The sequence below is a fragment of the Platalea leucorodia genome (assembly GCF_965183815.1).
Source record: "Platalea leucorodia genome assembly, chromosome: 4".
NCBI classification, from domain to species: Eukaryota; Metazoa; Chordata; class Aves; order Pelecaniformes; family Threskiornithidae; genus Platalea; species Platalea leucorodia.
Genome location: NC_138826.1, coordinates 26,728,301 through 26,751,488, shown reverse-complemented (window position 1 = coordinate 26,751,488; position 23,188 = coordinate 26,728,301). Strand labels below are relative to the sequence as shown.

Below are 23,188 nucleotides of genomic sequence, written 5' to 3'. Positions count from 1 at the left end.
GTTTGAGGAAAGTGGATAGCAAATGTGAAAAGCACCTTTGGGTAATTTTAAAAGACAGTAGCTGCAAAGTAGAATCACGTAAATTAGAGCAAGAAGGAATCTCAGGAAGTCACTCTTCCTTTTGCTGCAAGGTAAAAGTGGCTGTACAGAAATTTATTCAAACAGAAACGTATCTAAGAGATCAGTGGTTTGTGGGCCCTCTCCTACAGAAGGAGGAAACTTTAGAAATATCACCTGTGTAGATCATTGTATTGACATATGCAAATGCAAGGATTGAAAGTGGTCCACATATCCCAGGCTGAAAAGTATTCACCACTGTTTTAAAAATCTGAGGTTCGTCATTCTCCCTAAAGAACCTATTCCATTGTTTAACTATATGTTTTAATTGAAAAAGTTTTATGCTTCTGATATACTTCTGACTAATTTGATCCATTTCCATTCATTCAATTCAATGTGAACGTGGAAAAGGGATTAGTATTCTTTTTGCAGCATTGTATGACGTGTTTGTATTTTCCTGTCATCAGTTATTTTTTGTTCTCTGGAGTAAACAGCTACAACAACTTATTACTCTTTGATACACTCTGATAAAGAATATTAAAGAACAATTATATTAAATAACAACAGATGAGAAGTAATAGAAGGGGGTCTTATTACAAACTAGAAACATGAAAGATTGTCAACTTTAGTAAATACATTATGCGGTTTAACAGAATCTTTCTATAATGCACTCAGCATACTAGATATAACTGAAGCGGCTTATTAATTGTTGTCAGAAGTAATAATGTTAGTTAAAACAGTATACTGGTGTTTTTAATATGTTAGTAGTCTCATGTAAAAGACTTTGATTAAAATATGATCCCTGGCATTGTTGCTTGATCATTCTCTTAGAATTGGCTTGTCACCAGGGAGATTGTTTTGTCAAGGTAATGTAATACTATTTTCAGTTTTCTCAGCTTATGGTAAGCAATTAACAAATGGTAATGCAAAATAAAATAATATACTCTTCCTACTTACCTATGTGATTCTCAGCAAACCTTTTCAAGTGCAGTTCTCTTAGGTAGGATGAAGATCTTAATGGTGTATTTTGCAAGAAAGCGCATGCTCTGTCTTCTGTATACTACTGAAAGAACATAGAAGAGTTATGGAGATTGACTCTGGGCCATTTACTTATGCCTGTTTTAGTACTCAATTCCTGGTTGTTTAGCTGTTCTGTAGGAATATTCCTTTAGCTTTTGTTTGTGAAAGTCAGTAATTAGAGAAGACACATGCTGCAGGCAGTAGTGAATGTACAATACACCCTGATGAAATCAAGAAATGCTGTCTTCAGAGTGAGCAATTTCAATGTGTGCATTGTCTGTATATCCCAGCAATTCAATATAAAAATATAAATGAAAGTTTCTTGTTATCAGACTTGTATACAATTTCACGTTTGGGCTGAGGAAGATAAGAATTTGGTTTTTCTTGAGTTCTGTGGTAGGTTGGCTTATGTTTTACTAGGGCAGTCTGTGAAGAAGCATGATGTACTTAAAATTCATGGAAAACTTGAAAAAGAAAGATGAAAACTGACAACATACTGAATTTTACCAAGTTGTATTGGTTTGTTTAGGTAAAATGAGTACTAGCAATGTTAACTTGACTCTGTCACTTGGTATGTTGTCATTTGCAAATAGCTCTATAAAAGTCAGTAGGGTTAGGCCAGGCAAAATCCTGTGCATCTGAGGTGGGCATCAGGAAAGTATACCTTTGTTCTGCAGTCGTACCAACTTAATTTCGTTCTTAATTTCGTACATGGACGTGACAGAAATTAAAATTAAGAGCCTCTCTTTCCCACTGGAAGTCCTTCTCTATCTCAGTTTCTAAACGGAATTAATTTTGTATTGAAGACTGTCAAGTCACAGCATTTAAATATACCTTTACATTTAAAACAAGTTAACATTAAAAGGAAAAAAAAAACCACAACCTTTTATGCCCCATTCTTTATCACATGATCCAGAAAAGTGAAAGAATCATAAGGAAAAACAATGTGTCTGGCTCTGATTCTTAGAAAAATCTTTACTAAATGATGCTGTTGTACCAATGTATTACTGATTGATCTGGTTTTGTTGCTGCTTATTTCTTCTGACAGTGGATTTTTTCTTTTGAAAGAGGATGAGGAAAGCTGTTACTTTTATCCCAAATTAGTCTAAAAGCTGGTCAAGGTTCTCCAGTGTGCTCGGGAGATGATATAGAAGCACTTAGTTGTAGAAAGCATCTGCAGACCAGATGAGTCATGATGCTTTTTTTTTTAATTAGGTTAGAAACAGAAAGGTAATATTCTAATGCCAGCTTGTGATCTGTCAGACTTAAAAGAATAACAGATGATGTTGTGATAGCAATTAGGAAAGGGAAATAAGGACAGGCACTTGCATTATTCCTGCTTTTTTTTCTGAGAAGGTGCTTGCTATTTATAAGGTGTAGATTAAGCAGTAGTCTAAGAAATCTTGGAACATAGCTTTATTTCACATTATTTGGCAGTTCATCTTTTATTTTGATCAGATTTATATTTTGCTTATTTACTTGAAAATTGAACAAAGAGGATACTGATTGTTGATGTAATTCAAAGACAGCTTAGTGTGTATGAGCCTAAGGTCAGCAATGCATTTTCAAAAAGAATGTGAAAGAGAAAGGTGCAATCAAGGTGAAGAAGGGAGGCCACTCCACATGTAGACAAGGCAGGAATGGAGATGGAAACAAAGACAGTAAGATAGAGTAATCCAAAATAAATTCATCACATGCTGAAGTTGAGGAGGTTTTGTGACTGGAAAGACAAATACAGTTTAATTCATTAGGCAAAGGAGAGTCAGAATAGAGAATTAAAAAAAAAATACTTGACAAAGTCCCAAGAAGTTATGCAAGAATATTTATATGAAGCTTTGTGAAGGAAGAGGAGGATAAAGTAGTAGGCAATACGGAGTCCAGACAAGAGGAAGGTACAATAAAAAAAAAGAGAGAGAGAGAGAGAACCAAGCGTGGTCAGCATTGTAGCTATGAGTATAAAAAAGAAACTCCAGAATTTGACACTGAAACATGTTGGGAGCAGAAAGTTCTCTGGGTCTGTATGTATGTGTGCATAGGAGAAACAGTTAGCTAAGGTTTTAGAGGTAGGAGGTTGAGTGGTCAAAAAGGATTTAAATGTATCATTATTAATGACAATATAAGAAGATACAGGAAATGGTCACTGCATCATCCTTAGCTATCAGATCATAACTGTCTGCAAAATTCAGTGAGAAAGGGATTGTCCCTCCTTCACTCACTAGCTCCAGGTACACAAAGCCTCTTAGAAAATATCTATAACTAGGAATGTAATGATCCCATGGAGTTTTATGGATCCCAAAACTTAGGGTTGTGACGGCAGATTACACTGCACTTCTGCTATGGGTAAAGTGGGCGTTCCCTTTGCCTTCACTAAAGTAGTCGTCTTATCCAGCTGGCTGCTCTTCCTTTTTGGGAAGGAAACCAACTTAACTTTTCCTGCATGTCCTGCAGTGCTGACTGAAAATGCCAGTAGCAAAACTTCCCTGGTGGTGGACCACATCATGTCAAGGGAGAGTGAAGTAATTTAGAAGACATTTTCCATCAAAAAATTAATGAGCTCATTGATGTTATGACTCAAAGAAAAGCCTTCTAAATTGAGTCATTTACCAAGATATCTTGCATTTAGAAGACTAGTACACATATTGCAAGTAAATACTTTTTGTTTTCTTACTGTGGGACTAACATGGTTAATAAACAAAAACCATTTGAAGTAAGAAAAAAAATTGTTACGCTCTCTGCCACTCTGTGAGATGTTTGACACCTTTGATTCTTATTTAGTCTTGCTGATTTATTTTAATTATGGTATTTGTTTCACTAGGTTGACACTTGATAGGCATCCATGTTTATAATTTTGCTATATGTTCATGCCTGTTTCAGTAACGAAGATTTTAACTGCTTATTCCCTTCTGAGCTGTGCAACTAAACCATAGTTAAAACAACAGAAAGTATTCTGCATAGAATGAACATTGCTTTCACTAAATGATACATCTGGCTTTTCCCTTAGTTTTACTTTAGTACTACATCACTGAAACACAGTTAAGAAGCCTGACCGTAATGCCCTTAATATTTTTTTTTTGCTGTACTGTTAAAAAATAGATATTAAAGGAGGATAAACGGACACTGTCATATCAAATTTGTGCCAAACTTATTTTTTACCCTAAACTTTGTACAATTGGGTTTGTTGGTTATAAATAAATTTGAGGGAATTCAGTATTACAGAGGAGCTTCCAGTAAAACAAAACAGTTTGGAAAAAAAAAAGACCACTATGGACAGTTTTATGAACAAAGAAAATTTACATGCCCAAATTAATGAATATTAATTGCTTCAAATACTATTTGAAAGTGAGAAGTGAATAGAATGTCTTCCAATCATAGAATGGTTTGGGTTGGAAGGGACCTTAAAGATCGTCTAGTTCCAAGCCCCCTGCCATGGGCAGAGACACCTTCCACTAGACCACGTTGCTCAAAGCACCATCCAGCCTGGCCTTGAACATTTCTCTGGGCAACCTGTTCCAGTGCCTCACCACCCTCATAGTGAAGAACTTCTTCCTTATATCTAATCTAAATCTACCCTCTTTCAGTTTAAAGCCATACCCCTTGCCCTATCACTACATGCCCTTGTAAAAAGTCCCTCTCCAGCTTTCTTATAAGCCCCCTTTAAGTGTTGAAAGGCTGCAATAAGGTCTCCCCGGAGCCTTCTCTTTTCCAGGCTGACCAACCCCAACTCTCTGAGCCTGTCTTCACAGGAGAGGTGCTCCAGCCCTCTGATCATCTTTGTGGCCGTCCCCTGGACTCGCTCCAACAGATCCATGTCCTTCTTATTTTGGGACCCCCAGAGCTGAGCGCAGTACTCCAGGTGGGGTCTTGTGAGGACAGAGTAGAGTGGTAGAATCACCTCCCTCGACCTGCTGGTCACGTTACTTTTGATGCACAGTTGGCTTTCTGGGCTGCAAGTGCACATTGCCAGGTCATGTTGAGCTTCTTATCAACCAACACCCCCAAGTCCTTCTCCTCAGGGCTGCTCTCAATCCATTCTCCGCCCAGCCTGTATTTGTGCTTGGGATTGCCCCAGCCCATGTGCAGGACCTTGCACTTCGCCTTGTTGAACTTCATGAGGTTCGTACCGGCCCACCTCTCCAGCCTGTCAGGGTTCCTCTGAGGGGCATCCCTTCCTTCCAGCATGTCGACCGCACTATACAGCTTGGTGTCATTGGCAAACTTGTGGAGGGTGCACTCAATCCCACTGTCCATGTTGCCAACAAAGATGTTAAACAGTGCCGGTCCCAGTACCGAACCCTGAGGAATGCCACTGGTCACTGGTCTCCACTTGGACATTAAGCCATGACCGCAATTCTTTTGAGCGCGACCATCCAATCAATTCCTTATCCACTGAGCGGTCCATCTGTCAAATCCACATCTCTCCAATTTAGAGACAAGGATGTCGTGCAGGACAGCGTCAAATGCTTTGCTCAAGTCCAGGTAGATGACGTCAGTTGCTCTTCCCTTATGCGCCAATGCTGTAACCCTGTCATAGAAGGCCACCAAATTTGTCAGGCACGATTTGCCCTTAGTGAAGCCATGTTGGCTGTCACCAATCATCTCCTTATTTTCCATGTGCCTTAGCATAGTTTCCAGGAGTATCTGCTCCATGATCTTGCCAGGCACAGAGGTGATATTGATTGGCATGTAGTTCCTTGGGTCTTCCTTTTTGCCCTTTTTAAAAATGGGGGTTATGTTTCCCCTTTTCCAGTCAGTGGGAACTTCACTGGACTGCCACGACTTCTCAAATATGATGGATAGTGGCTTAGCAACTTCATCCGCCAGTTCCCTCAGGACCCTCGGATGCATCTCATCAAGTCCCATGGACTTTTGCACCTTCAGGTTCCTTAGATGGTCTCAAACCTGATCTTCTACAGTGGGCGGTTCTTCATTCTCGCAGTCTCTGCCTTTGCCTTCTGCAACTTGGGTGGTGTGGCTAGAGCACTAGCCAGTGAAGACTGAGGCAAAAAAAGTCGATGAGTATCTCAACCTCCTCCATATCCCGTGTAACCAGGTCTCCCATTTCCTTCAAGAGAGGACCCACATTTTCCCTAGTCTTCCTTTTATCACTGACATAGAAGCTTTTCTTGTTGCCCTTGACATCCCTGGCCAGCTTTAATTCTATTTGGGCTTTAGCTTTCCTAGCCTGATCCCTGGCTGCTTGGACAATTTCTCTGTATTCCTCCCAGGCTACCTGTCCTTGCTTCCATTCTCTGTAGGCTTCCTTTTTGTGCTTGGGTTTGTCCGGGAGCTCCTTTTTCATCCACGCAGGCCTCCTGGCGTTTTTACATGACTTCCCCTTTGTTGGGATGCATTGCTCCTGAGCTTGGAGGGGGTGATCCTTGAATATCAGCTTTCTTGGGCCCCTCTTCCCTCCAGGGCTTTATCCCATGGTACTCTTCCGAGCAGATTCCTGAAGAGGCCAAAGCCTGCTCTCCTGAAGTCCAGGGTAGTGAGCTTGTTGTGCACCCTCCTTGGTGCCCTAAGGATCTTGAACTCCACCATTTCGTGGTCACTGCAGCTGAGGCTGCCCTTGAGCTTCACGTTCCCCACCAGCCCCTCCTTGTTGGTGAGAACAAGGTCCAGCACAGCCATCATTGGCTTGTTTATCACTTGGAGAAGGAAGTTATCCTAAACGCATTCCAGGAACCTCCTGGATTACTTATGCCCTGCTATGTTGTCCCTTCCACAGATGTCAGGGTGGTTGAAGTCCCCCATGAGGACCAGGGCTCGTGAATGTGAGGCTGCTCCTGTCTGTCTATAGAGGGCCTCATCTGCATGGTCTTCCTGGTTGGGTGGCCTATAGCCGACCCCCACTGTAATGTCACCTTTGCCTGCCCTCCCTTTAATTGTGACCCATAAGCTCTGCGTTGGCTCCTAATCCATGCCCAGGCAGAGCTCCATGCACTCCAGCTGGTCATCGACAAATGATGAGAGCTTCTAAATATTGAGTGGTTTCTCTCAATTATTTATTCATTTGTGTTGATTATATTTTAACAGCCTTTACCTGTACATAATTATATTTTAAAATTCACTCTCATCAATGAACATTCCTTCTGATAAAAATTGCACATTTTATTGGTTTTTCATATAATGTACTATTGTGCAATCTAAAAACTGTCATGAGCAAAGAAAATGAAAAACTTCCTAATTTTTCATAGTATCAGGTTGTTGTATTTCTTTCTCGGGCACGTTAAGTTTGTAACAACTTTTTATTTTTAGTTCCAACTTTTTCATTTTTACATTTTATTTGCTTAATATTAAGAACTGAAATATATTTTATCGAATTTCAATAATGGATTTAGCCTTTCCTACACCATTCAGAAGACAACTTTGCTTCCAAAAATTAAAATTGTAAATTAGGAAAATTCTCTGAATTTCTAAAAGTTTCAATAACTTCTTAAAGTTCCGAAGATGTAGCAGTTGTGGTACAATATTAATATCAGTACTTTCCTGAAGTTACAGTAGAAGTAATTTTATTTTGTGGTGGTTTATTAATGTTTTACATAGAACTTCTTATCTTTAAAACACTTGGCAAAATGTAACTAGATTAATATGTCTTAAAATTAACCTTTTGCATTTTGGTATATAATTAAAAACATGAGGAGCAGACTAACATAACATGTGCCAAAAATACAAGAGTCCACTTCCTTACACAGAAAGAACAGAGAACTGTAAATTGCACATTGGATAGTTATTTCAAATACCGATTTAGGTGTGCACAAGCTTTCCCATTATTGTGGGGAACACTTTATGTAAAATCATCCAGATAGATGTCACTATGATTGCAAAACTGGCCTAACGTCTGAGTGAACATAGAATTTCTTCCCCTTACTTCTGTGTGGTCATAATGGCAGTGATGTGACATGGATTGGTATGTTGTGCCAAGGCTTTGATCTGAAGTTGGAAATGGGCTTTACAGCTCCTGTCAAGAGGTGAAATGATACAGCAAAAAACACTCAAGATATTTTAAACTCTGTTGCAATTGCAGAATTCTGGAAATATTCTATGAAGGCTTCTTCTGTGGCAAGTTTCATATTAATATGCTCATAGAACCAAATAATTTCAGAAAACATTAAAATACATACTATTTTTTGCCCTCTCCCCCTCATTCTATGACTATTCAAAGGATAATCCCAGTAGAACCATTTCAAATGCATTAGAAGCATTTCAAATTAACCAGAAAAAAGTGAGAAAAATAAATAAATAAATACATGAAATAAACTTGTGACAAAAGTAGTTATTTAAACACCAGTAAATTCTTTTGAATTGAAGTGACAAGGGGTTCATTCATTTGTTCAGCTGTGGTAAAAGTCTTGTGTAAAGTGCTGGCTTCAGTGTCGATTGCAAGAAAGGTTTTAGGATGCTGGGAACGCTTTGTCAGAACTTTGCCCGATCTGTGTAAAGTTGAACTGGAGTAATTTTGTTACTTCTTTTGTAGTCACTCTTGCTCACTGAACTAGTTTATGCTAATGATACCTGTATAACAGGGCTTTATAACTACTAGTATTGCTATAAAAATGCTGTAATAATAAACAGAACAAGTAAATAGAGGTAATGGGAAACTGAAACGAATAGCAGTGTTTAAAGAGCAGGAGAGAAAGAGAATTAAGACAGTGTAGTGCATGCCTGAAAAATCAAATAAGGTTCTGTCTTTACTGCAGATTAGGCAAACTAAGCCCACTGTTATTTCTCTAGATGCGATTTTTATATTAAGTTGTGGCACAGAGCACACAGTTGCAGCAGACGATAACTTGATATAAACGTTGACCTGAAGAAAACTGTCAGTCTCTCAAATCTTGCGTGTGTAGCCCAGGCATTGCTTGTAGCATTTAGTTTATTACATAAAAGGATGGCAGGGCAAAGGGGAATTATAGTCCTTGATAGATTATAAGCAGGATATCCCTACGTTAAGTAAAATAAAATGGATGCTATGAGTTTTTCTTTTCAAAACCCAAGAAGTCATGGCTACAGTGGATTTTTTTCAATTTTTGCATAGCAAATTAAAGACGCTCTTTCAAAGTGTACATAAATATTGCATTTAGAGTTACATCACCACTGTAATTTTTATCCAGTTATGTTAAATCTTTCCTGTCATTGTTAGTATAATGCTATAGGTTCTCCTGGGTTTTAGCAGTGTAAATGCATGAAACCACACTTATAATGAAGTACGCTTACATGGAAGAGTAATAAAAGCATTTGTAACAGTGTTGCCTCTTTCAAAGGTGAAACCTTTGCTGACCTAAAGAGGTGAAATTCCATAGACAAGCCATCTGATTTTAGTGTAAAACAGGGAATATGTTATTAGTCCTGGAGACCCCAGCACACTGTTGTCTGGAACACTAAGAACTGTAGCACTTCTGTTTTTGGGAAACTTGATGTAACGAGGAGTTTCAAATTGGCTTCCTTTCTGCAGCAGGCTAAACGGTGCAATGATAAAGAGTAGCGGCTGTATTTTTCTCTCAGCTCAAATGTGAGCTACTGATGAAAACAAAAAAATCCAAACTGAAGAATATCACCAAAATTTAATTTGGAAAATTTAAAATCTTGTATAATCCATCCTGTGACTATAAATAATAATTTCTTTAGCTTTAGTGACATGCCTTTCTGACAAAATCATCATTTAAAATAAAAAGGAAAGGACATTATGTTTGTCTTTGAGATGGATAACTTAGAAATTGAGAGAGAGAGATGATCTCTGAAATGAAGGATGCTTTAGGGATACTACTAGCAGAAAAAGTAGCCCTGGTATTAGGTAAACAAAAGTCCTAAGTGAGGATTGTGGTCCACTGTGCTAAGTGTTTTGCAAACAAGATGAAGATGTATTATGCATTAGCTAATTTGTTGGATCTTGTAGGTTTTTGTACAGGACAATGGTACAAAAGTACAGCCGTTAGCTGCAACCTTAGCTGACCTTGTCTAACAATCATGACAAGTGCCAAATAACTGTGGAAAGGAAGATAATGAAGCTCTCTATAAATCTGTGCAATTCCATTATCTTCAGTGAATTTCTGCAGCTTTTACAGGAACCTAACCTGGAATTAAGGGTCCAAGCCTCTGTGTTGGTGCAGCGTTGTTCATTCTGCTTCTGCTGTACTTCTGTGATTTCTGTTGATAGGCTGCACAGTGACTCAGTGTGTAGCCTACAGTATTTTGACAAATCCTTTGCTCTCAATAATGCCATACAGAAAATGATCCTGTTGGGTTCTTGGGTTACATCCACTCTTTTTGTAGCTAAAGCTGTATTTGTAAAGTACGAGGTGCTGTCTTCTGTCCTATATGTTAACATTTGGCTTCTCTTCCCTTCTGCCTGCTTTTGTAAATCAGTTTTATTTGAACGATAACAGAAATGTTTCATAACTTCAATGTCTTTGCAAATACCTTTTAAAAAAACCTTTTAATATCATTTCCTATAGCACTGAAGCTTCTTAAAATATAAAGCTACTGTACATCAAGGAGAATTTTGCTGTATACATTCATGTATCTAAAGACAGGAGAGGGCATGCTGTACTTAACTTGTTTGACCTGTAATGTATACAAGGAATGGAAAATTTGGCTGCATGTGTAATGACCTGGTAGCCCAGGTAATTTCCTTTATGCCTTAAATTAGGTAACTGACATTCATAACGCATAGAATCTTGCTTGTTGAGCGGTCTAGCATTATATTTGCAGAGCTACCCCTATACTAACTGGTATTACATTCACATTCAGTGATTTATTTGACCTGGGAAGCCAAAGAATTTCTTCTTTCCTAAAAGGATGTTTTCTAGGGTTCTAAATGATCAAATGATCTACGTTCTAGTTTTCCACTTTATTACAATTGTGATGAATACATGATCATTTGCAATATATGTGTGTGTATATATATGTATATATGGTGGGACGTTATGTATATATAGTATATACATCAGCATATATTGGGACATGGCTTTCACTTTGGTCTGTGACTTCAACATTGTTCTGTGGCTTCACCAGCCTATTTTGGAAACCTCACAAATAAATCACTAATCATACTCGTGGAAGTTATCTCCTTCCTTAGATAAAAGTATGTCTATAAAGTACCAGTTTGTATAGAGTATGCTTTGGACCTGTCCGACTATTAAATAAAGCATAATATAATAAGCTAGAATTTGCAATGGCTGCCTGACACACACAAAGGTATTTTAATTAACCTGCATGCAGAAATTAACCCTTAGAGTACTGCTTCAAATTCCTCAATTTATTTTGTTATTTAATTTTACCAGTGGGCTATGCTGCTTTTCTACTTAGCTCATAGTACTGTACATAAAGTACATTAAATAGCCATACACAAAAAAGAAGTGAGAAAAAGAAAAACAAAACAAAAAACCCAAAACAAAACAAAAAACCAAACAAACCAAAACCAACTTCTTATAAGCAAGGTATTCTACAAGACTAAGTACCCCAGGTTGCTAATGGGTAATGTATTCCTAAGCAACTACTTTTTTTTAAGGTTTTATATTATGACATGAATTAAAAACATGCAATGTTTCACTGTAGCTGTGTGTTTGTTAGGTTTGTTCCTAAAGTATCATAGGTATGTCTCCTTTAGAAAGAAGTCAGTTCTTTAAGGGTTAATGTGGGGTTAAGGAATCCTGAGGTATTCTCCTGCTTGTCCTTTTTTAAAGGTATCTGCATGTTAATTCTCAGATATTACCTGAACAGGTGAATATAAAGACTGTATGAATGACTAACTGAATGAATGAAATAATTCATTTGAAATGCTTGCTTGTATCTTGTAAACGACTGGAAAATAGAAATGTGATTTCTAAATCAAGGTCTTTAATGAAATGCATAAAAATCTCACCAGAGTAGAAACTCATATACTGACAATTTACTGTGATTTCTTTTTCTTTCAAATAGCCCAATAGAATCCTGCCAGAATTTCTACAAAGATTTCACATTACAGATCGACATGGCTTTCAATGTGTTCTTCCTACTCTACTTCGGCTTGCGTGTAAGTAGTGTGTCTTTGATAGCATGAGTCAGGGAGGGAATATAGCTATTAGATAGGGAGAGTCTTTGAATACAGCCTGACTTTACAATGGTTGGACAAAATTAAGCTAATTTCTAAAATGCCTGAGCAAAGCATTTGATTGAGAACATTTAGGTAATAAAAACAAGCATCTAAGATCACTAAGGAGACCCATAGTTTATAAGCTAAGCCATCTGTTCCAGAATGTTCTTGTGTGGTAGAAAGTGAAAACTATTACAGTTCAGCGCTGGTCAGTGGCATTGAATCTAGTTTCAGTGTTCTCAATGGAGTCATAACTACCTCATCAAGACTAGTGAATACTTTATATATTCCTCTGCTGCTAGATATGTCTTCGGCAGTTGAAGGTCAAAATAACAGCTGGTAGAGCTGCTGTATTCAGTTTTATGCACATCCGCTTTCCCAGACTGGTAATGAATGCTTTGCAGAACCTTTCCACTAGTAAATACTAGTTAACATGCTGAAATGTATATCCTTAGAACATACTTAGCACTTTCTGAAAATCCAGTAATGCTGTTTCAGGATTTCTAAGTTGGGACATCTGAAAACAGGGAGGCACTTTTAAAAGTTTGGGCCAGTAATGCTTGCAATTCAAGCTGTTGGATTTTTTTTTTGGTTAGTTGTTTGTTTGTTTTTTGTTTGTTTGGTTGGTTTTTTTAAATATGCTTTGAAAACTAACTTTGCTTGTTGTTAATTAGAAAATCAGGGAAAAAAGGCCTCAAACATAATAGAACTACAAGGAGAACCTCACGTGAGAAGAAAGCCTGCCACATTGGTCTTTAAATTTGATACAAGTATTGCCTCGTGATCTTTCTTTGGCTCTTTTGCTCCTGAATCACAGGAGCTCCTATGTCACAGTGGTAGTTCAGTTCCTCGTATTTCACTTCTGGCAAATTAACCAACTTTTTCTGATGATCACATAAGGAATTTTATTGCAAATCTAGGTTATTTCATTACCTAGTCCAGGTGCAGTGTCTATCATTTAGCTAAATAGATAAATTCCTTCAGTATTTACACTACTACGTATGCATTCTAAGCTGTATTTTAAAAACATATAGTGTAATAGCCCCTAATTCTTAAGGATTTAGGGGGCTTTTGTATACATCTACCAGGCCTGCAATATAGGTTAACTTTTTGACATAACAGATTCAATGAATGGTACTTGTGAACTTCCAAGAACACTTTTTTTAGAAGCATCCAAATGCTTTGTAAATTTTGTGCTAGTTATAAGGTTGTATGTTCTTACCAAGAGAATTAAAATTACGTATTGACCACTCTTACTTACTCAAAGCACTAACTTAGGCTGCATTATCAAGAAGCAGAGCACAATAAGAGAGAATATACTGAGAGCTGATGCTAATACTTTCATATCAACACTGTGTGTTTTTTGGAAGGAAGAGAGAGTACTGTAGAGTCCACTCTGGTCCTGTTGACTGAATGCACTTTAGCAGTAACAGTATGTGAGATGCACTGCTATAACACCTGTTTTAGTTTCAACCCAAACAAATCTTTGTGTTATCCAAAACTGCTTTGTGATGCAAACTGAAGTATGATAAGTGGGGTTGGTAAGGATTTACTTCAAATTGATATTCCTTATCTAAGTTAAAATGCTAATATAGGTATAGCTTCATTTCTCCAAGAAGTCCTCCTGAATTAAACAGGAGTTCCTGAGGAAAAGGTGATACTTGATTGTGTGGATGCAAGAATTGGACCGATAATGAATTTACTAGTTAAGTAATAAGCATCTCATACCTTTAGCTATTTTAAGTTTGTTTTTTTCTGATAATTATCTTCTGTGAGGACTCACTGGTAAATTAAAGTATTTGAAGAATATTTTAAATATTTTAAACCCACATCCTTTTCCATCTGTTCTCCCTGAAATGTTGTTGCAACTCAAAGTCATATAAATATTACCATATCTTCAGTTCTAGAAGATCTTTGTGTTCAAACACACATATATCCATCTTAAAATCTTTGTTGGCTAATATCCAACTATGTGAGAACTCAGAAGTGAAGTCTGCAAACTGCTGATGACGACTAAGCCCAAATTGCATGAGTTAGCACACAATCAAGCAATAGGGTCTGGCAGAGATATGGCAAGTAAGGAAGTAATCCTTCTTTGGAAGTGACAGACTATGCTAGTGCTTCTAGAAGAATGTGTTATCTCTTTAAGAATGGTAGGATTGCTTCTGGAATGAAACGGGCTTTTATTAGTTGCTAATTACCTAAATGAATAACTGTTCAAATACTTCCATAGAAAAGTATGAGTGGCCTTTACAGTCAACAGACTTTGTTTTCATTGCTGGGTAACACACTTAAACCTTTTTGAAAGTCTAAAGGTTGTGCCCTGTGGAAAGATAAAATGCTGATTAGAACATATATTGCAGGTTATGACAATATTGATCTGACATCTTAAAAAGCTTTTAGTTCCAAATATTCTGACTACTTGTAAATTCAACAGAAGAGAATTAAAAGCTTCTGCTGAAACTGATTATTTTAGTTCAGTTTTCATGCTGGAGCGTTGATATTGAGTCATATAGACTAACAAAATGTCAATTTACTTTTGGTTTTGAGTCTTCTCTGAGGCAAATGCTGCTCATGTTGTCTGTCGTCTTTGTAAGCATGATTTCAACATTCTTGACATCAGTAGAGTCCCTTTTCCAATATTGTATCTGGGATTCCAGCAAAGTTGGTATGCACCATAAACATTTTCTGTTAAAGTAATTCTAAAGCAAGGGGATTAAGTGGATGAAATAGTTAGAGAATGTCAGTATTTGCTTTGGAAGAAAGGCAATGGATATTGTCTGTAATTCAAAAAATACGAACACTGTTTTGAAAGATGTTAGTCCCAGTTTTCAGACTTACATGAGTAAAACCACTCTGTTAAATATCTTTGTGATGCACTAAAATTTTGTATTTGTTTGTATATTTAGATTTCATATTTATATAAGGCGTATGTTTTAATTTTACTTAAATGTGAATAGTAGTTTGACCTTATTTAAGTGCATAGATGAATAGGCAAGTTCAAACTATCATGTCCTTGGCATCTAAGTTTGCAGCTTCCCCAGGCTGATTTTGTAGTCAGGAGAGAGAAATGACCTCATCCATGGTACAATTTGAAGGACTGAAGTGCTGCTGTAGTCCTGAATTACGCCTTGTAGGAGTCATCCTGGTGATTACCTCCGGATAGGATGATAATGGGACTCTTTGTAAACTATCACGTATTTAGAAACCTGTGAACAGCAAATAAGTGTTGAGACTACTACCAACATGTCTAGAGCGGAGGTGATATACTTTGAAATATTTTATGCTTACCTACACTTTTCTAATATTACTGATATATTGTTAATAAATGTGAAGAAAATGTTTTTTAGCACAGATATTACAATTCATCATATAAATGATCTGTCTCTGTTATCAAGCAATGCACAATACAGACTTCTTTCCAGTGAGACATATTGTTTTGTCTGGACTGATGTAAAACACCAGTTTCTTTTCCACTAAATTTGGAGTTTAATATTTTAGAAAGGACAATATTGCACATACTTGCAACCACCATGAGCATACTCTGATTCTTTCATCCCTTCCCCTCTTTTTTTTTTTTACAGTTCATAGCAGCCAATGACAAGCTATGGTTTTGGCTAGAAGTTAACTCAGTAGTAGATTTCTTCACGGTCCCTCCAGTGTTTGTGTCAGTATATTTAAACAGAAGTTGGCTTGGTAAGTAAGATAATTTTTCCTTTTAATAGCTGTTATAAAAAAACTTAAAATTTGCACATTTTGATGGAGAATTTCTTCATCTTGTGGCATCACATAAGCAGAAGAATGTTACCACAGTTGTTTTGCAGTGAATTTGCCATTTCAGCAGACAGGTGGGTTATGTCAGAAAAAGCACATACTAAGTCCATTTTGTTCTTGATTCATTGGTATAATCTCCTGCTCTAAGGGGTGGTGAACTCCAGATTGGAAGTACTGTGTAACGTGAGGCCATTTTTATAAAATGGTGAATTTGATGTCATTGTCTCAGCTTACAACGTGAATAGGTGATCCAGACCATTCATTCACTGACCTGGATTGCCATGAATCATTGTTGACAATGAAATAAAGAAATTCTCTTCACATTTTGAGCCAATACAGCTAAATTCTAAATCCACTGAAACAACAGATTTGGAAGATTTGTTTAGATGCTTACTGCGCTTAACATTTGTGTAGGACTGCTAGGAATGCATTAGAAAAGAATATGCCACATGTAAAAGGGAATGCAAAATGAAGCAGAGCAGACAAAATAAATCAATTAAAGAACACCCATAATGTGGCATATGAAGTTTCTTGTACAAATTGCATATTCTCTCCAGTTAACTAAAATGAAGGTAAAAATTTGGGAGTTTTTATTCAGGGAAAACTTCCTAAAAATGGCATACTTTGTGAATGCCATGTCTTTGGACAACATATGAAACCTCACAATTTGACAATCTATTCCTCCAGAAACACAGGCACTCATTGTCCCTGAAAACTGAAGAAAGTGGTCATCTTAAATGTTTCACATGGAAAGGAAAATAAAACAGAGGATCTTTTATAGTATTATAATATTTTCAACTTGATACAGAAGTGCAAAGATGCAAAAATTATTGATGAATTACTGTTGTGTGAAGAGATTAATAAATGTATAACCATGTTAAGAGTTCATACTATATATATTAGTGGTTATTAGTATGCCAAAGAAGAAAGCAGTAAAACAGCAAGAAAAGATCACTACAGATCCTCATATGATTACTGTCTTTATCACATACTTCTGTCGTGTATGTAAAACAAAGTAATGCTTTTTGAAGGAGAAAATGTCATACAGTTCCATATTATGATAGGAAATCAAATAAAAAAAGAAGGTACATAAATAAAAAACAAGCTTATGCTTAAAAGAAAATTGCTGATTTCAGTAGCTGTAACTCAATCCCAGATTCTTTGCATTATGTGAATTAACAGGATATATTTTCACACTTGAATGCGACATATCGGAGTTTCCCAGAACTTTGGGATTGAAATCATTGGAGATGAAGGCTATCCAAGAGCAAAAAGTAGAATCACAGAATCCATACAAAAGGAATATGAAATGAGAAAATAGCAAAACTTCAAAATTTAGGAAATGAGGCAAGGAGATTATTATTTGAGATGAATACCCTTTGGGAAAGTGGCTGCATAATTGACTGACTCATGGTGACATAGCAGTCTAACTAACAGTACCAACAGGAATAATGAGAGAGTTTGCCCATTTAGCAGTTTCTGCTGGATAGTTTTTACAAGATTTATGTCATTTTGCAGGCAGAGTTAAGCATTGTACTTACATTTATTCATAGGGTTGAAAGGATTTCCATCTCTCTTAATTACACCAATGTCACTTTTTATTGGTTTCTTGTTTATAGTTCAGCTTTACCTGTTTTCTCACGGAATCCTCCTGAGACATTTGTCACCTGCCGAGGCACAGAATTTTTTTTTTTTTTTTAACGTAGTCATCTTAGGAGTGACATATTTACAATGTTTGAGCTTTGCACCTGCTTCCACTGTGTTTATTCCAAAGGGTTTTTCACTTTAGGGAAAATCATCCTTAGTGAAATAATTCACTAACTCAAAAATGTGTATTATTGGGGTCCTTGACATAGCTGTAATTTAGATCAGCAAATTATTATTTTTAGATGCTGTGATGAAAGAGTTTTTAAGCAAATACACTGAAGTGTATTAATGAAGATTGTCTATTCCTGTACACCTTTTAAAGAGATGGCAAAATTTACTCTGCCTATGGAGCTTAAATACTTTGGACATCCTTGTAGGTAACACAGTGACAGGACTGGGAGGGTGACTGGAGGGGAAGGGAGGGTGTTTGGACCATATATTTACGGTGTCAGGTTAGATGCCTATTTCTCCTGTGATATAATTTTTGTAATTGAGAGAGATATCCTTGTGCAGAGGGTGATTCAGAACACGTAAGTTCTGGTTTTGCACCAAGTGTCACTGGAAATAGGAATCGCAGGGAGGTTAGCCTTCTCGTGAGGCATGTAAATAGGGAGTGCTGAATGTTAGGCAATGCGAAAATCATTTAACAGGTTCAGACTTCAGTGTATCCCAATAATTCTTTGCATGTTTTAAGAATTTGTTACTGATTAAGCAGGATTCCTGTATATGCCTTAAATTGCAAGATCGTTTAGGAGCCCAAATACGATACATTGTCTGGAATGTGTTGTGCATCAGGGTCTTTCCAGTTTATTTCACTATTGATTCATGTAAGTCAGCTGTGACGAGTTCGTCTAAGTACTAGACAGAATGAAAGTCACCAGAACATGGCTCCCTGAATTCCCGATTTCACAAGAATTAGTTAACTGGCAATAAAGTAAGTATCAACACACAGCTTAAACACTATTTAAAAAACCCAAACCATCCTAAATCAAAAATAAACTTTGCCTTCGGAGCACTAAATGCTCATAGAAAGATGTGAAGTATAGCAGAGGACATGCGGTCTGAATGTATCATCTTCCAATGTACTATAGTAGAAAGCCAGTGGGTTTTTTCCTTTTCTTCTGCTAGTTCAGAAATGCCACCGTTCAGCTGTTACGTAACTCTTAGTATGTGAAGCCTTCCACTTTCCCCGCTACTCTTTTGCGTTCAGTCGTTTAGAAAATGCATTTTTGTATCTCAAAATGCTGTATATGAATGAAATTTTTAATCAGTATTCGTAAAGGATGTTGTTTCAAATCTAATCTTCTACCTAGATTCCAGTGTGCAAACAAAATTCAATATGCAAGATGGATCAGATTATGCTTTTCCATCAAAAGGTTTCTAGGAATGGTAGGGTGTTGACTGTCTAATGTACAGCTGAAGGCACAATAGCATTTTAAACATCTAGAATATCAAATGTTTATATTTGATAAATCCTTTAGAAAGGATTTCTAGGATATCACTTTTGCTAGCATAGGGTAGCATAAGAAAAGGATGTACATGAGCAGAATACAGCTGGCACATGGAATGATCTACATATTATTGAAAGATTAGGGGGGAGTAGATGAAAGAAAACTTTATCGAATCTGTAATTCAGTGTTATACGTTGCTTTGACAGTCGGTATAAAAATTTGTTGTGCTCTGACTTAAAACTGTACAGATACAAACATCAGTGTGTCTTCTGATGTTCATTTGCATATAGATCCCTTTGACATTGTTCCAACACTGTTTTGCAGACAGTAGCATTTGTGCAGATACTAACACATAAACTAAAGCTGTGCTTTATAAAATCATAAATACTTCTTCCATAACACTGTATAAGAAATTTGCTGATAGTGATAGGACAATTCTTCACTTTTAAGTGCAGGCTTCTGTGGAGTGCAGACTATCTTCCTGAGGGAAGAATGATAACAGAAAGGGTGGAGTTTCTGGCTCTTGAGATTTTACAGGTAATTTTGACAGTTAATTTTAACCAAATGATTTCAGTGCATTGCTGAGTCTGGATACTGTCTTTACAGTCTAAGTGAAGGTAGGCTAAAAAGGTCATTGCATGAAAACAGAAAAATTGCAATGGGAGAAATAATGTCATGGTAAAACTTTTTTTTTTTTTTTTTTTTTTTTTTTTTACACCACAAAGTCGTCATGATCTGAATATCATAGCTAAGTTTCAGATTCAGATCTTCATTTCTTTGGATAGCTTGCAGCCTGCCAAGTTGCAGAGCCCTACAACAAGTGAACATCTTTCAGTTATATTCAGTAATGATTTACAAACACTCTACACACCACTTAAAACTGTTATTCTATCTTCTGTGATAGCAAAGGCACTTCAAATAACTGAAATGCTTTTTATCATGTACTTGTATGCTTATGAAAAAGGAAATATTGAATTTATGAGCAGACTCTATTGGAATAAATTGCCTTGACAGGACGGTATTGTTAGAGGAAGACTAAACATGTAAAACATGATCTTGCCTTCACATTTACAAGGACATGTGAATGAGGAACAATCAGCCTTAGAACTACAGTGATTTAAGTAAAGCCTAATATATGGATTTGATAGTGTCTCATATTATTGAATCACAGAAATTAAAGATAGAAAAGATCTATTAAACAACCCGTTTCCTTTTTCTGACCATGTGCTTTCAGCAGTTCAGATGTTCTACTGTACAAAATTTCAAGCGATAGAAACTGTTTGATTCCTAATAGAATCTATTATCAGGAAGATTTTTTTCATCATCCTTCCCTGAGATCCTCTTTAGTCTAGGCTGCTGCTGAAGCCGTTCTATTTTTTCAGAAAATAATTCAAGATTTACAGTGGGGAAAATAAGACAGACAACAGATGCAAACGTAGACACATGCACAGCATAGTGAACAAATCTCTTTCTGTGATGATTAGCATAGTTATGGAAAAGAGGGGATCCTTTTTTCCAGTCCTTGCTCAAATTCTGTCCAGGTCCTGTTACAGACATCTCAAGTAATTTGGATGAGGCTTGTGGTCTCAGTATAAATTCCTGGTCTGAGAATCCTGTTTCCAACATCTCTGGTAGATATTCAGCTGTTTTTGTGAGTTGGAGAAGGAAATTGGTTTCCCTTTGCGGAAAGAGATAGACAGCTTTGGAGAAAAAGCAGTGTCTTATTAAGATAGTTAAGCTGATGGTGTGAATGCCTCCTGGCCATCCAGCAAGTGTGCTTCAAGATGAAGCTTTGGTTAAAAATCTGTGGCGTGAAAACAGCACTTGTTTTAATACCGTATAGACTTTTTTGACATAACCTCTGCAGAACAGCTCAGCCTGAGACCATATTTGAATCTGCAAAACACTATTCCTTTTGGAAAACATGTATCTTTTAATGGAACTTACAGCAGTACCTTAGTTATACTGACACAAAGAAGTGTTCTGATAAGTAAATTGTAGGGATACCGGCGTGAGAGAGGAATTATGAGCTCCAAAACTTTATAATCATTTGCTGTCTTTTGATGCATCCACAGGTCTCAAAACTATCCCTTTCTTAGCACCTTAAGTTTGCAATCATTTGCAATGATTTTGTTGGTTAAGTATTGTGCATTTCTGCCATCTATTGGCAAAAACTGTGAACACACATCCAAATTCTACAATATTTCTTACAAAGCTAGGGTATTTTGTACAGCTTTAAAGCATTTTATGTCATTTTAGTTACATGAGAAGTTATTTTATATATAATGGAAGCTAAGTTCTATAAAATTTCCCAGGAGAATTGTGTTTTATATATATGTGCATATGCACTACTTTTCTGTGCAGTAACATTTCTTCGTACACTTCAAATGCCTTCAAACAGGTATCAGAATAAATTTAATGAAAATGCTTGGTGATTTGTCAATAACATGTCATTGGGTGGACTGTATTATATTGAAGACAACAATTTTTTGCTTTCTTCTAGATACCTCAGTTCAGTTTTCACAGAACATGTACATTTTGACAGGGTACCAGTTAGTGATACTTAACAATAGGCTTTTGAGTTGTTACAATATTAATAGCAAAAGGTAACCTTGTGACAAATATGTATTTGTCATAACATCTATGTACAATTCTTATGAATATTGTTGCACGCAAGTGTGAAAATGATGAGAAGTCAAACAAGTTAGCCAAGAGACACTGGAGCAGAGGAGAAACGCAAGGACAGTACTGGTCTCAGTGTCATTAGTTCCTGTCATCTAGCTGACATTCATAGAAACTGTGTGCTTGCTTCCCTACAACTCTGAATTCAAAGTAAACTGGATAATTTCGATCATCTTCTGTTCCCAGTCTATCACTGTCTGTGAGGGGTACTTAACACCGCATAGAAAATTGACCCTAAATTAATTCTGTTTTCTATTCTACTCTGATTGGGAGGGGCCATAGATAGGGGGGTACCTTGATTTTTCCTGTGTGAATGAGTGGCAGGCTTAGCCCAAAAGTAGTCATATTCTCTGAATGTTGAGGAGCTATTGCAAGTTAATATCATAGCTGACACCAGTTATATTGCTTTAAATAAAAGTGCTTGCTAGTTTACCTGGCTGGCTGGCTGAAGTACTTTGACCTCTTACATCTTTCCTCCTTCTGTCTCCTTCTGAGGGTAAAAATTTGATTGAGCAAGAATGCATCTCTAATGGAAAAAAAAAAATAAAATCCAGTCTTAAGTTTATAGTTACCTATAAATAAATGCATATAGTTTGTTGCCATCCTGCTTTCCACGTGATCCCAAGCCCTGCTTGTCACTAACATGTTCTCTTCATTATCAAGCATTACATCCTCTAGTATCATTGGTTAACTTTATTAAAGTGGATTTTGTTTTTCCTCCAGAATAGTAATAGAAGTACTAAATAACTTAAGGTCAAGAACACATCCCTGACAAGACTCCCAGGGAAGACATGCCAGATTCATTTCAAGACTTAACGGTTCTTGGTCCATTTAATGAGTGCCATGGCAATGTTGAGTAAATTACATCAGTATTTATAGCTTTATCATTCAAACACAACATTTAATGGAAAAGCTAATGGGATAGGATGTTTTTCTAAAATATATACATAGATATAATTCTTTATCTTGACCACTTATTTACTCTGTAGTAGAAGTCTTTGTTTTGTCTGAGATTGACTGGCTTACGGTTACTTCTTTTAAACATATGGAAATAATATTAACTTTCTTAAATATTTCTGGAACTTCTATAAACTGTCTGTGCCAGGCTCGCTGAAAACCAACATTAAGTAGTCCACAGAGTGAGGTTTTTAAAACTATTGGATGCAAGTTACCCAGGCATGATGACTTAAAAATGTCTGGCTTAACAGATGTGTTTATTAGCATTCTCCTTAGTCATGTTAGGAAAGCAAGTATGCCATCATTACATGATTGGCTTTTTCTCAGTTATAAAATAAAATATATATGGGACACTTCTGCCTTTTCTCCATTATTGCTGAAATGTCCACCATGCTGCTAGTAATAGAATGCTACAATTAAAATGTCTTTTATTTGCAATGCAGTAAGTCTGTGGTTGGTCAACATAGTTCATAAACACTTTCTTCTTTTTGAAATTTGATGTTTTTAAATACAAAATATATATTCCTAT

The 23,188-nt window shown here is 36.6% G+C and overlaps 1 protein-coding gene across 2 annotated transcripts in view; it reads left to right on the top strand.

Moving 5' to 3' along the window:
* Nucleotides 1–23,188, top strand: part of KCNMA1 (potassium calcium-activated channel subfamily M alpha 1) — a 516,744-nt gene that overhangs the window by 302,000 nt on the left and 191,556 nt on the right. For both annotated transcript variants that reach the window (XM_082310136.1, XM_082310135.1), the window contains 2 exons: nucleotides 11,995–12,088; nucleotides 15,733–15,844. In XM_082310136.1, coding sequence (XP_082166262.1) covers nucleotides 11,995–12,088; nucleotides 15,733–15,844 — 206 coding nt within the window. The remainder of the gene's footprint in view (nucleotides 1–11,994; nucleotides 12,089–15,732; nucleotides 15,845–23,188) is intronic.